Source organism: Leptonychotes weddellii, chromosome 2, assembly GCF_054177405.1.
Source record: "Leptonychotes weddellii isolate Sample4059 chromosome 2, ASM5417740v2, whole genome shotgun sequence".
In the NCBI taxonomy this organism is placed as follows: domain Eukaryota; kingdom Metazoa; phylum Chordata; class Mammalia; order Carnivora; family Phocidae; genus Leptonychotes; species Leptonychotes weddellii.
Window position 1 is genome coordinate 127,435,618 of NC_138370.1, and position 15,960 is coordinate 127,451,577.

At 39.5% G+C, this 15,960-nt stretch overlaps 1 protein-coding gene across 6 annotated transcripts in view; it reads right to left on the bottom strand.

Annotated features, from left to right (window-relative positions):
- Positions 1–15,960, bottom strand: part of RUFY3 (RUN and FYVE domain containing 3) — a 78,976-nt gene that overhangs the window by 62,007 nt on the left and 1,009 nt on the right. For 2 of the 6 annotated variants that reach the window (XM_081812299.1, XM_081812304.1), the window contains exon 1: positions 1,924–3,004. The exons of 2 other annotated variants lie outside the window; for them this stretch is intronic. In XM_081812299.1, coding sequence (XP_081668425.1) covers positions 1,924–2,101 — 178 coding nt within the window. In that variant the 5' untranslated portion in view covers positions 2,102–3,004. Of the gene's footprint in view, positions 1–1,923; positions 3,005–15,960 lie in introns of those variants that run through there. 2 more of the 6 variants (XM_081812300.1, XM_081812305.1) reach the window with 2 other exon arrangements.

The window sequence follows — 15,960 nt, forward strand, 5'->3', positions numbered from 1 at the left end:
GCACCACCTTGTTTCCTAGATCACTAAACCTACAGATGCCTTCCTGGGCCTGGACTTTCTTTTATTATTTCCATTTCTAATCATTTGAAATTGTTGTTTCTCTTGCCCAATTTAAGGCAAAATTCCAAAATTCAATGACAGCATTTCCCTATTTTCCTCCACACCCTCTATAGTTGGTTCTAAGGTGTTGGGAACTCCCTATTTGTCTATTTTCCTTAATCAAAGGATGTGCCACCTAGAGCTTAGGTTGCAGGTCACGTACATTTTCCATCACAGATTGCCCCTTGAAGGATTCATACAGCACCACTACAAATGCTTACATGAACCGAACAGCTCACTTTTGCTCACTCAAAGGAATCTTGTTCTAGAAACAAATACATAGTCAAAGTACTAAAATTGTTAAAAATTATTTTTCAGACACTGATATACTAGGTTTTATAATTAAAGGTGTATTTCATATTGCGTTACTTTCAATATGGATGAGAATATTTTTGAAAACCAAGTATGCAAATTGAGGCATTTGCTAAAAGACTTCTTGGTAGCCTTCTAAAAATGTGTTTTTCTTCCCTCAAGATTCTTAAACCTTTGGAGGCTGTTTTAAACAATACTGGCATTCTATGGAATTCCAGCTGATGTCTTCCAATCCTTGTGCATGTTCTGATTCTGAGACTTAGAGCCACAGGAAGCTGCCCAGTTGACAAACCAATTGTTAAAGGATGCAAAGGGTTTTAAAAACGACTTAAAGACACACCAAAATGAATACTTTGTGTTCTGAGATATTAATCCGCTCTAAAACTTTCTCAAGGCTAAGCCCAACTGGGAAAATAAAATCCTTTTCAGAATAAAGGGTGAGATCTGAGTCATGATAAGATCGCAATATAAGGTCAAGGGCAAGGAATCACTTTTCCCAAACCCAATCTGCTATGTGCAGCTCACCTTACGGTCTCTATTCTGAAGATATGCCTAAATACCAGGCAGATGTTGATAAAGAATTTCTCATTTGTGAGCATTTCTGTCATTATTTTAAAGCTAGAGAATAAACACTAGCTAAGAGGCCACTCCATAAAAAACAAAAATATTTGCATCTAGGACTCAAACTAATTCTCTTCCTTATGGCATTGAGTTAGGAGAATTAAGGGGTATAAACTGAAAACCTCTGATAATTTAGAAAAGGTTCTAGGAGAAAGTCACAAGTTAAGTAAGCGACCACAAAAGTCTCAAAGGTATTGACTGTGGAAATTTCAAATGGGTCATCACAGTTACCACAAATAACTTATAAAAAGCAATGGCCAATAGATTCCATGGGAAGGGATTACCTTACTAATCATGTTTAACCTTTTAAAGCATTATCCTTTTTTAAGCGTCCATATTCATTCAAAAAGCACTGAATGTAAAACTGCTTTCTCATCTATAGTCCATATTATTAAAAAATGATAATGTCTGACCAAATATTTTCTAGATATCATAGCCTGTTTAACATTATACTCTGATGCCCCTTGGTAAAACACCGAATGTTTCAACTATGTCATGTACAATCCTACAGTCTTGCTGTCTTAACTTACTCTATTAAGAATTACTGCAATTTCCATAATATTTTAGTATATAATCAATACTAATAGCTTCTTCATTATCGATTAGGGCCAAATGTGGTAAGTGACCTCAAATGTTCTTTTTAGAAGGCATAAAGACAAAGAGCTCTAAATAGGCATCAGCATCTTTTGAAAGGATACCTCAGGGGGCAGAGAAAAAATATTTTTTCCCCCGAAAGTACAGAAGGGCAACTGGGTAGTAGGTAAGGATGAAAGGTTTTCATGGTTGCTAACAGGTTAGAGTATGGGTTCTTCCTACCTCTCCCTGACCCTCCCAGCCTACTGTAACAATGAGGATGCTGGTGAGATACTAGTGGATAGGGTCTGACCATACCTTCATGGGTAGGCTCTGGGTCAGGTGTAAGTGAGATGTCATCCAGCTCTCGCAGGCAGAGCCATTCTCCGTCCATAGACACTCGGAATTTGCAAAGGTAGATGGTCTCCATGGCAGCCTGTGTGATCTTGTCAGTGGTGGGGGTTGGCATATCGGTTGGAGGCGTCAGAGCAGACATGATGACTCAGCTGGGACCACAACACACACTCACACACACACACACACACTCACACACACACTCACCCCAACAAAAATAAATAAAACCTCCTCACCAAAAAACCCCAAATCCAAAGCTCTGGAACAAAGCTCTCAAGAAAAGGGGTGGGGGAGATGAAAACAAATCACAAGGAAAAATGCCTACGGTTTAAGAAGCAATTGCTCAAGATAAACAATTTAATACTATCTTTTCTCATAGATAGTTCCTACCACATAGCAAAATAAGATGATGCCTGGTCTTCTCCTAGCTTCTCTCCTTTTATCTTCTCTTCCCTACCCCCTCCTTTTTCAGCTGAGCTATCGGCTTTAAATCCTGCACAGCTGATGCCACCTTAGCTGGCTTTAAAAAACTGGCCTCTGCATGAGTAAGTGAAAAATCCTCCTTTGTGCAGGAAAAAAACAAAACAAAACAAAACAAAAAAACAACAAAAAAAAACAACCCTGAAAAATAAACCAATATTTTCAATTTAGCTTAAAAAAAATCCTGAACTGCAGAAATCACTTCCAGGATCTGCTCAGATGAGCCGGGATGCTGAGTTCTAATAGGATTGGTTGTGCGCAGTAAGCAGGGTGTTGACCAAAATGGCTGACTAATGAACTGAACTGAAAATCCAGGCTCATGTGACCAGCTGCTCTGAACGTGGGGCGAGCAATTCCCAGGATGCTTTATAGATGCTGCTGATGCAGGGAGAGCAATTAGGCTGCTGCTCTCATCCTGTACAACCCACTTCCAGACTGTGCTAGTCAAACTGTGATCAGACATAACACAATGCACATATCCTCATCAATTCCCTCACTCTGGGATAAAAGGGCTGGATAATAGGAAGACAATTAACACTGGGTAATACTCCACAGGAGAGATGATAAAAGAGACAGATGAATTTAACAAGCACATAATTCACCTCTAATCTTTACCCTCATATACCTAGCTATTAAAATTCTTTACTCCGCTGAAGGTGGTGTTTTAAGAAAAAGCAAAAACAGATTTTCAAGTTAAATATCATACTCTTAGGCATTTATAATTTCCTTCCCCAAGGTACAAAAACCTGACTTTCTAGACTGGACAGAAGTGCAAGAAAAAAACTTGACGGTAAAAAAGCAAAATCCTTTCCAATTAATGGCAACCCCCCCTTTTGATGTTGCTGTATTTACCAAGTTTCTGCATAAAGTATGTATTATGTTTCTAATCAGAAGATAAAACTATGTTTATTTTTAAAAGTCTCTCATTCTAGGGATTTCCTAGTTAGAAGGATACCTTGATTTCTGAGAACTAAAAAAAAAATTCTCCGTATTATAATTATATTTTATATACAATACATATGCATGCTATGTAACATTTAAATATAATATTAAAATTTCATAAATGATTCATCCTAATTTGAGATTGAGCTCAAAGAAAAAAATGCTAAGAACCAGACTCTAGATAAACAGGCATTTCTCAAACTGGCAGAGGGAAAGCAAGCAGGTACAATTTCAAAATGCATATACATATATGATTATTTACAATTAGGAAGAAAATTAGCAAGTTATTAAGGAAAACAAAATATCCCAGGTTTATTCATTTCTATTTAAATCTCTTCCACCATTCTCCTACATCTGGACCCAGAGCTATTCATTCATTCATTTATTCACTCAGTAAATATTCACTAAGAGTATTCCACATGCCAGGCAGCAATCCAGGCACTGGACATGCAGCAGTAAGACAAGATCACCTCTTCAAGGAGGCAGAATTTATGTATCCAAATACTGAACACAAGCCTTCATTTAACCCAGTCACATTTAATTACAGGTTGATTCCTTTCTAGCCATATACATTTCCATCTTATACATTAAAACCTTAAGCTATGCAATACTTCAAAACCTTATAAGCAGTCATTAAAACCTTTAAATGGGGGCGCCTGGGTGGCTCAGTTGGTTAAGCGACTGCCTTCGGCTCAGGTCATGATCCTGGAGTCCCGGGATCGAGTCCCGCATCGGGCTCCCTGCTCAGCAGGGAGTCTGCTTCTCCCTCTCCCGCTCCCCCCTCTTGTGCTCTTTCTCTCTCTCACATAAATAAATAAAATCTTTAAAAATAAATAAATAAAAAAAATAAAACCTTTAAATGAAACTTACACTGAATAGTTCCTGAAATCACAATGCCAAAGAGCCCTGCCTATTTGTACATCGGCACCAAGACTGTAAGTCACTGATACATTCTTAAAATACAGAATGGTGAAAACAAAAAAGAAATCTGAATGCTTCGAGATTTCCTGGGTCCACCAATACCTGAATTGAGCCTGTCACAAACCATGACAATCTTTTTACCAACCAGCCAAGAAGCATTTACTAACCCTGAACAGATAGGGATTGATTACAACACACCAGCATAACAAGAACACCTAGGTCAATAAGCAGAGAAACCTGGTTAATAATACTCCTTCCAAAGGTTCTTCTCTCCAAGTAGAAGACACCAGGAGGGAAGCCCAAAGGGAGGGAAAAACCCTCCTGCAGGAGCTAGCCTTGAGTTTCCCTTATCTGTCAGTTTGAGGAGGTATTAGCAGTCATTTCAGAAATAAGAACCGTGAGTGAGCAGGAAAACCTGTATTTCCACCCTCTAAGGCAAACCTGCTTGCAGGTAAACACCCTTGAATCTTCAGTTTGAACAGTTACTCATTGTTCACAAGCAATGAATTTACTATGAAAACAGGCACTATTTGTAAACCAATAAAAATAATTCTAAACATCGTTTAGCACTGTTTTTACATTTGGGTCTTTACTAGGTAAATATTAGCTTAGAATGTAAAGGTAACATTAAGTCATCAGTGAGACAAACCTTGGAACTTTTTTCTCATTCAATCCTACCTGTGAATAAAGGCACATATTTATAAGGTAGTTGTGAAGAGGACTGAGGTATAGTCTGTGGCCCTAAAACAGAACTAACAGGCTTAGGTGAAATTCAAATCCAAGGTGATGATCTGAATAATACTAGGTTCTAGCTGCTTACACAGCTCAAATTTTCCACATTAAAATTGATCCAAAGCAAATGAGATTCACATGTCAAAGTCAGAAGTCACATTCCTTTTAAGAATATTTACTCAGCTACTATTATAAGAAAAAGAATGATTTGTCATGCTCAATGTCCCTGTTATACAATGTGGAAAAATTATGACTTAAGGTACCTATCATTTATTAACTCTCTTATTTTCCTTTAGGTGCTTTATAAATACTGTATCAAATCCTCACAAGAATCTTGCAAAGCAGATATTGGTATCTCCGCTTTACATACAAAAAAACCAAAGTCGAGCCAAGTCACTGGCCCAAGATCACACAACTAGCAAGCAGCATATCTGGGATTTCAAGATCTGCCTTTGGGGGGGTGGGGGTAGAGAGAGGGCGGAAGGAGAGATTCCCACGCAGGGTGTACGTTCGGGACTGAGCCCGTCATGTCGGGCTCAATCTCACAACCCTAAGATCATGACCTGAGCCAAAATTAAGAGTCAGATGCTTACCCAACTGTGCCCCCCAGGCGCTCCCCAAGATCTGTCTTAATGTCCCCAAACCAAAGTCCACGTTTTCTTTCATACCTTGAAATGTCAGCACGCCAACCCAAGGATTAAATTTTAATTAGGGAAAATAAAAACAAAACGAAAAGCAAAACCAAAATAACACAGGCAACATCCCTATAAAGTTTCCCAAATATGAATTTCAATTTAAGATTTGAGGAAGAGGAAATTTTTATTAACTTTCACACTTCATAAACCATATATTCCACTTACTCTTATACATTCTAGTTAGGTTTATAAGTATTTTCTGAGAAACTGAGAACCGAGCACGGATCTTTCCTGCTGTGTGCTGCAACCACATTCTTCCTGATCACCGTGAAGGATATACTACTTACTATACCTCTACTCTGAGGAAAAGAGCTGGAAATAACCATCTTAACAAGTTTCCTCCTCATCCATTAACTTAGTTGGGCATATATAAGAACACTGGATACATTCAGTAGTGTGAAAAGATAAATGAAGGTGGGAATTAATTTCTAAAATGACTTACTCCAGAACTTCTTCAAATAGCTAACTTCAATGTATAATTTTTTTTTTAAGGTTTTATTTATTTATTTGACAGAGAGGGACACAGCGAGAGAGGGAACACAAGCAGGGGGAGTGGGAGAGGGAGAAGCAGGCTTCCCACTGAGCGGGGACCCCGATGCGGGGCTCGATCCCAGGACCCTGGGACCATGACCTGAGCCAAAGGCAGACACTTAACGATTGAGCCAAACAGGCGCCCCTCAATGTATAATTTTAATTCTTAAAAAATAGAACCAATATCCATGAAACCATCGCCCAACTGATGAAATGAGCCAACAACTTAAAATTTTGTGCTCCTTCTTTCTTCTGAATTCCTGCCTCCATTTTTGAGGCAATTACTTCTGAATTTTGTGTAAATCATTACCTTACTTTAAAAATATTATTATGAATATATGGATACCTAAACAATATATTTAGCTTCATCTTCTTTTCACTTTATAGAAAGGGTTTCATGCTGTATGAAAGCCTTTCACTTAACATTGCATTTTTAAAGATTCATCCACATTGTAGTGTGCAGCTATAGTTTATCCTTTTGGCTGCTGTATTATGAGGTAATATTCCATTGTACGTGTCAATATTTTCTGATCCATTTTCATGCTGGTGAACATATATGGGTTATTTCTAATTTTTTTTTGTTTCAAATGATGTTATTTAGATATAGATAGATTTTCAGAAACAGATTTCTTATAGTTATGCCAATTCTTTTTTTTTAAGATTTTATTTATTTATTTGAGAGACAGAGACAGAGCACAAATGGGGGGAGGGGCAGAGGGAGAAGCAGCCCCCCACCGCCCCAATGAGCAGGGAGCCCAACATGGGGCTCCATCCATCTGAGGACCCTTGAGATCATGACCTGAGCGGAAGGCAGCCATTTGACCAACTGAGTCATGCAGGCTCCCCAGGTATGCCTATTCTTAACAGGTTGGAAGGTAAGTGACCATTCATTTATTTCTTTTACAGGTAGCTGCCTCCTACTATTGCCTGGTTTCTATCCTGCACATAATGGTGGTTTTTTTTTTTTTTTAAAGATTTTATTTATTTATTTGAGAGAGAGAGAATGAGAGAGAGAGCACATGAGAGGGGGGAGGGTCAGAGGGAGAAGCAGACTCCCTGCCGAGCAGGGAGCCCGATGTGGGACTCGATCCAGGGACTCCAGGATCATGACCTGAGCCGAAGGCAGTCGCTTAACCAACTGAGCCACCCAGGTGCCCCATAATGGTGTTTTTAAAAAATGTATCAACTTGTACAACTAAATCAGTTTTAAAGCTCACAAGTTCTACTTCCCAAAGATTCCTGGAACACAGTTTTACAATTTAAGAAAAATCTCACCCCTACAGACCCAACATTTTACTAGTTGTTATTAGCACAGAAGGGTTTCTCTGATAAATCATCATCATGATGACATTGGTGAAAGGGCCAGATGTTTCTGCTAAATTATAAGATTTTTTTTTTCTGAGAGAAGAGAGAGAGAGAGTGCACGGGGTGGGGGGGCAGGGAGGGGGGCAGAGGGAGAAACAGTCTTTATTTATTTATTTATTTATTTTTTAAAGATTTTATTTATTTATTTGAGAGAGAGAGAGAATGAGAGAGAGCGAGTACATGAGAGGGGGGAGGGTCAGAGGGAGAAGCAGACTCCCTGCTGACAGCAGGGAGCCCGATGCGGGACTCGATCCCGAGACTCCAGGATCATGACCTGAGCCGAAGGCAGTCGCTTAACCAACTGAGCCACCCAGGCGCCCCGGGAGAAACAGTCTTAATCAGACTCCACGCCCAGCGTGAGCCTGACGACACAGAACTCCATCTCATGACACTGAGATCATGACCAGAGCCGAGATCAAGAGTCCAAGGCTTAACCAACTGAGCCACACAGGCGCCCCTAAATTATAAGATTATTCAGTTGAACGATCATGACTTTTTCACATGCTCCAGTCCTCCCTCCCACTCACTTCCTTCCCTCTCTCAGACAAAAATCTATTATGTCCACCTCTAATGCTGAGATTTCTACAGTTTTAGGTTTATAACATTTGAAAGACTCAGTACTACTTTGCAGATATTAACTGAGGATGATAATTAGTACTATAAAATGATTATACCTGAGAAGTTGAGTTATCATTATTTTGTTTAGAAACAAACACCGCCAGGAGTATTATAATGCATAATCTTTTCACTTATTAAAAATAACCAGCATAAGACTAGAGCTAACTCCTACCTTAATAACAAAAATCGACTGCATGGCTAAGTACCATAGGCAATGATTTACAGATATAAAACTACCAGCAACTTATTAGATCATCTTGGGAAATTTATCCTGCTCTTGTCCTAATTTACTCAGCTATAAAACTAACTAGTTTCACAAAAGTCATGGGCTTGTTGAGAATGTTGCCTGTTTTGCACACCTTTATACATCTGCTTAAAACAGTACCTACCAAATATCAGAGTCTTAATAGACACTTGGTATAGATATATAACTCCAAAGCACTCTATATTCTTGCAATTGTATATTTTCACCCTCCTATTTCACCTTACCCATGAAAACCCCCAACTTCTACAAAATCAAGCTGTATTTATGCCCCAACAAACAAGTCATTCTAACAGGCTTTATTCATTTGTACATAACATTCATTAATTTAATATGCACAGGGCACTTACTATATGTTAGTCACTAGAGACATGAAAAACAAGGTAATAAACAAGAAACAGGCAATTACAGGTGTTTAAGAAATTCCTAAGTCCTTGTCACACAGATGGCTATTCAGTGTTGTTTACATCCATAACTATTTTCTCTATCAAATCGGTGACTTGTGAATTTCACATTCATTTATTCATTTAGCAAGCAGGGCTTTGCTGAGTAGAATGAGAAACTAGAGGGTTGCTGCTGTCTGAAAAGGAGCCTTCAGTTTAGGATGGGATTCCAGTGGTGGAGGTGATGAAGGAAGCTGCGAGCATGTGGACTCTAGAGCCAGAATGCCCACAGTGAACACTAGATCCACCACTTAGAAGCTCAGTAACCTTGGCAAATTACTTGTTTCTGTGCCTGCTTCTTCAATGACAATATTAACTACTTCAGAGTTAAAGGAAGTAATGTAAATAAAATGCTCAGCATAGCACTTTGCACAAAGTAAGCAGTCAGTAAATACCAGCCATTATCATCACTGTTAGTGCTTGAGAATTGAGGGGGGGATAAAACCCCATGCTATCACCACGTGAAATTTAAGTCAGGAAGGATGAAAGCTCACGGGACTGAGGTAGAGGAAAGTGAAAAGGAAATGTGAGCAAAGGGTACGCTGGGGCATCTCTCAGGCCTTGAGGAGGGAAGAAGTGATGGGTCAGAGTTTTACCAACCATTTGTATCAGATGACCAGATTTCTTAAGTTCATCAAGGCAGAGGAAACAGATGTGTATGTCTCTCAAGAGTCCCTAAAAACATTTAAAGTTAGAGGAACCACACTCTAAAAGGCAGCATGCTCAAACAACTTCTGCTTTCTGCATGCCTCTTGCTGTCAGTTTGACAGTCTCTCTTCTCTGTTTCACAGCGTTTCAAACTTTCCCAGCTCTGCCCCACCTTCCATGCCTCCCCCTCTGACACTTGCTGCTGTCCAGTCTATTTGGTATGGCAACTGTAGAACCAGCCAGTCACAAAGACGGGCCCTGCAAACAGGGATACCACCTTGGCCAGCAGCCCTCGCCTGATGTTTTAGGAAGACCATGAACCTTTCATAATTATTCAGATGTAGCTATGGGGGGGGGGGGGGGAGAGAGACACCATATTGATACTCTCTCAAGTATACTGCTTTTAAAACTCTAAAAGCATTTCCTTTCTCATAATTTCAAGCTGTGCTTATCATACGCTGCTGACTTCTCAAAATAAATATTAAAGCTCATAGTTGAGCCACTTTACACTATAGGAAGAAGTTTCCATTTTAATAAGGTTTGGGTGGAAATATAACAGTTGTGATATCCTGCAAAATTCATTAAAATGGGATTCCTTGGGGCGCCTGTCTGGCTCAGTGGGGAACATGTGATTCTTGATCTTGGGGTTGTGAGTTCAAGCCCCACATTGGGTGTAGGGCTTACTTATAAATAAATAAATAAATAAATAAATAAATAAATAAATAAAATGGGATTCTTTTATTTATGATGGCTACATGTTACCTTTTGTACAATGATAAAGCGGCAGTATGTCTTTTAGGCAACTCTCTTTAATTATTTAAGGAATTTCCAAAAATACTAGATAACAAGGAGATACCATCCAGTTAATTCTGCTACACTCTCACCATCATCCTACCAGACTTTTTTTTTTTTTAGGATTTATTTATTTATTTGAGAGAGAGAGAGCACATGAGAGGGGAGAGGGTCAGAGGGAGAAGCAGACTCCCTGCCGAGCAGGGAGCCCGATGCAGGACTCGATCCAGGGACTCCAGGATCATGACCTGAGCCGAAGGCAGTCGCTTAACCAACTGAGCCACCCAGGCGCCCCCTCCCAGACTTTTTACTATCTATAACCTACACTAGAAAAATATGTTCTCTCAGCTTCTTTGTAAGATTCTACCTCTTTAACATAGATTTCTGTTAAAAGCCAAACAAAAAGGAGAAAGATACAAGATAGAATAAGTCAGGTGAATATGTTTTGAGGACAATACTAGTCTTTTAGTCCAAAAAGTTGCTTTCTTTGCCACCTTTCCTCTGCTCTCTCTCAGCACATTTTACTGCCTTCTACCTAAACTGATTTGAGGGAGCAGACAGTGATTAAGAACATGAACTGTAGTATCATACTATGCAGGAATATGAATTCATTCTCTGTACTTCACTTAAAAAACTGCATTATATACAAAAATTGAATCATTATGTGGTACATACAAAACCGATATAATGTTATATGTCAATTATACCTCACAAAAAATAAACAAACAAACATCTTTGGAGAGAAGGCCAGATATCTGTGCTAATAAGACATCCAGGTGATTCCGACTGGTGCTAAAATTTGAGATAAGAACTATCCTAAAACTACAGGATCTGTGTCTCTGGAATGTAAAGTTCTAAATCCAAGGTTCCCCTATCAGAATTTTTGTATTTTATAATAAATTAGGTAAGTTAATTAGAGATACTGAATCAAATATTCTGATGAAAAACATGTTGTAGCCATCTACTTATATGAATTCTATATGGACTAATCCTCCTTCCCATTTTTTTTCTTTTCAGTTTTCATTGTTAAGAGAGTAGTTTTATGTATTGGCACTTCTATTGGAAATTTTAAGAAATAAAAAAACAATCGGTAAGTACTGATACATGTGAACTTTTTAGCTCTCTGTGTGACACATAAAAAATATTCCATAAATGGCAGCCACCAAGTACTACAATTATCTTACTACTCACTTCCTTTATTTATAATTGTTTGGGTTATAGAACTATAGTAAAACTTCTTTCATCTAACGGAGAGCCTTTTAGGATCCTCTAGTATCCAGAATGAAGCTAAGTTCAGAAACAAGAAAAAAGAAAACTGTAAAGAATCAACCTATGATTATCAAGAGGGGAGCGGTCAAAACAAAATCTCAAAGATAAGCTCTAATATTCCGAAACTGTTGCTTTGTCCATCAGAGCGTGCTCTGACTTTCTGATCATGCTAGGCCAGAGGAGCCAAGAGGAGGCAGGAGAGAAGGGGAGAAACCGGCTGGGAAGACACGCTGTGACAGCTGAGGCAGCAGTGGCGATAAAAGCCAGACGGGGAAGCGGAAGCAGCAGCCAGGTTACTGCAGCAGCCAGGTTACTGCAGCAGCCAGGTTACTGCAGCAGCCAGGTTACTGCAGCAGCCAGGTTACTGCAGCAGCCAGGTTACTGCAGCAGCCAGGTTACTGCAGCAGCCAGGTTACTGCAGCAGCCAGGTTACTGCAGCCACAGCACACCGGAAATGGGGGCCGGACCCAGCTCGGGCCACTGCAGCCTTGTGCAGAAGGGACCCACCTGCACTTAGATATTAGATGCTCTGGAGTTCTAAACTCCAGTTCTGGTAGTCACTAACCTACAATTAAATACTGTCTGAAAATGCTACATTTCTGAAGGCTTTTTCTTTCTTTCTTTTTTTTTTAGGGGTGATTATATCTGTCCTTTGACAAAATAGCATTTAATGGATCAGATAGTGATTCTTAACCCATGTTAAAGCATAATGCTTTCTGGGGGCACCTGGGTGGCTCAGTTGTTAAGCGTATGCCTTCGGCTCGGGTCATGATCCCAGGATCCTGGGATGGAGCCCCGCATCGGGCTCCCTGCTGGGCGGGAAGCCTGCCTCTCCCTCTCCCACTCCCCCTGCTGTGTTCCTTCTCTCATGTTCTCTCTCTCTGTCAAATAAATAAAATTTAAAAAAAGCATAATGCTTTCTGGAAGACTATTAATTGATGAAAAAAGACACAAAAACAGAAATGTCAATGGAGGATAAATTAAGATCAGTGAATAAATATATACATACACACAATAATATATATACATGCGCATGTACATCTATATATATTTTTATACTGTATGTGTATAAACTAGACATACAACTATTTTTCTTTCCTTACTCATTCCTGCGTTTATACACAAATGAGAAAGTTCCTTCCCCAAATCATGGATTCTTAAAGTGCATCTGTGAGAAAGTGCATCTGTGAGAAAGTGCATCTGTGAGAAAGTGCATCTGTGAATGTTTCCAGAAGCCTCATTCTCTGCACTTTCCTGGGCCCAACCAAGGTATTCACTGTTAGGTATACTCAACTTCAAAGTGGGTGGTCAGAGTAATGCTCTCAGGCCTTCCCACCTTTTTTCTTCTTTCTATTCTTCTCTTAGCCCCTTCCACCATCTCAAAACAGCATATACAAATACAGAAAGAAAGCTGCTTCTTTGTTGAGTGGAACCTTTTTTTTGGAACACTGCTGTAATTAGAAAAGACAAGAGCAGAGATGTAGGTTATTTGCCTGTCACTGTCATAAACATCAATGTTTGCTATAGCTCCGGGAGTTCGAAGAAGAAATGAGTAACGGTCAATAGAAGCTGATAACTATGTACACAGCAGGGGTGCCTCTTCCCTCCAACCAAGAAGCCACCTCAGACTTACCCTGTCCATCCACGAGAAGACTTCAAAAGTTAGGGTGAAAAAGGAAGGCATTAAAAGTATTGCACCATGGCATGAAAGTGGCTCCTTCATTATATATAGTTTATGAGAAATTGGTGTAGAAGGTCCTACACAAGGGGGAAAGGCCTCATGAAATATGAATACATACATGTCTGTGAATGCATGCAAAAGTTATGGAAGAAAACTCACCAAACTCAAAAGTGATATCCTCTGAAAAGAAATGGGTTGGGGGTGACCCCCCAAGGGGAAAGTGCACTTTGTACTCAATGTACTCTTTCATGGTAAAGATTTAAACAATGAGAACATTTATATGTTACTTGTAATTTCTATAAATCAAGTATTTTTTTTTTAAAGATTTTATTTATTCATGAGAGACAGAGAGAGAGAGAGAGGCAGAGGGAGAAGCAGGCTCCGCGCTGAGCAGGGAGCCCGATGTGGGACTCGATCCCAGGACCCTGGGATCACGACCTGAGCCGAAGGCAGACGCTTAACTGTCTGAGCCACCCAGGCGCCCATAAATCAAGTATTTTTTTAAAAACATGGAGATTTAAAAGCTAGAAGCATAAAAATTTAGCAGATTAGCACTCCAAGACTCAGAAAGTGACATGATCCAACAAGGCACATCAGAAGCCTTCTTTCATATTGCTTTGAGCATGCTGAATATTTTATAGACATTATATCTAGCAGGCTTTTACACTGAAACAGTATACATCATGAACCCTGAAAAGTTTAGGCTACTTCCCCTGCACACATTTTTGCTATTCTTTATCAGTGTCATTCAGAACAAAGCTTCTGAACTCAAATGTAAAGGTTAATTTTTAAAATCTCTGAATACAGTTAAGATTTCTAAAATAAAAAGATGACAATACCTCAAAATTACTATATATTATGCACTTTTGGCAAATACATTAGCAAGAGTTAAAAACTGGGTGTTGAGGCAAATATTCACTGGGTGTTGATGCTGAATCCAAGTACTATCCTGGTAACCGAAATGAGAAATCTTTTTAAAAACTGTTCTGTCTAAGGTTGCTCAAGTCAACGGCCAGGAGATCCAGAGTTCTGATATCCAAGTACATCACAGAAAGTAATTCTGCACTGACCACAAAGAAATGTTGTAATTAATATACAGAGTATTCCTTTTTCCAAGTATGCGTGTGTTCTGAAGTACATATAAAATAACAAGGTAAAAATAAAAACTCAAAACAAGAACTACTTTAATACACCTACTACTGTTGTAAGGTAGACACTAAGAGATCACAGGTATGAAACTTCAGCTTTAAGTCTTCCATTCCTGATCTTGATCATGCTTAGGCCCTAATTTTCTAACAATACTTAAAAAAAAAACAAAGCCAACCCTTAATAGGAGGAAGAATCAAATAAATTAACCTAAGTTCAGACAACCCCCACAAATGACACTGGCCAACAACTGAAATTTCTTCTGTCAAACTTTGTACCACAACTATTAAGAGTTATAAAGAACTGATAGAAGTGTTTTCACTCTATAGTGATGTGGTTAATAGGCAGATTACACAGAAATAAAATTTTAAGGAGAAAAAAGAGGCTGTGCTTAAAGAACAAACGAGAAAGCAGATTCCTTAGAAAAGAGAAATGTGAATATTCTTCTCTCTACCTCCTCTGCTTATTAAAGGACTAATTTCTATCTTGATTAGACACTCCCATCTGGAGATTAGCACAGACCACCCCAACACACAAACTATGGTTTCACTAAGACTGTTAGGCAGTGGTCAGTGTTGGCCCTCTTTCTAGGTAATACAGAAAAGGTGACACTGGACTACTACCTCAAGCTGAATCCAATGGCCCCTAAGCTAGGAGAACCATGCCACCAGTTTCCAAAGTCTGGGGTTTGCTTAAAGAGGACAGGCTTGGTAGGCAAGGAATCTGGGTCAACTTCATTCCTTCTCTAAGGCTGTTACTTGGGACAGATCACTCAATAATACTGATACAGCTTTATCTGAAAACGTGGTATCATCTGTCTCACAGAGACGTGAGGATTAACTCTGATATTCACAGCACATGCACACAGAAAATATTCGACTAATGTTAATCTTCTCATAGGGGATGGATGGGGTAGGGTAGAAAAGGCAAAGTCGGGATTTCTTGTTTGTGTAGAGCAGTTAAAAGGTTTGTTGCAGTGATCAAAGAAATCTCTAGCTCTATCTCTAGGAAAGAGATTCCCTCATCCCCCTAAGCAAGTTTCTCCTCCTTTTCCGAACTCATACAGGGAAGTATTTGACATTTATAGCACGCCTTGTATCTTTTTTTTTTTTTTAAAGATTTTATTTATTTATTTGACAGAGAGAGACACAGTGAGAGAGGGAACACAAGCGGAGGAGTGGGGGAGGAAGAAGCAGGCTTCCTGTGGAGCAGGGAGCCCCAGGACCCTGGGACCATGACCTAAGCCGAAGGCAGTCGCTTAATGACTGAGCCACCTAGGCGCCCCGCACGCCTTGTATCTTCAGCCACATTTTCATACTGTAAGACCCTGTCTTGTTAAACCAGATTTAACACTCTCCAGGTCTTTTTACACACATTGCCCTACTCTAGGGCCCCGCTCATGGCCAGTAGCAATAAACATCTGTTGACTGATAAAGCACCAAGTGGGGTCCGCTGCAATCAGAGGGCTCCCCCATC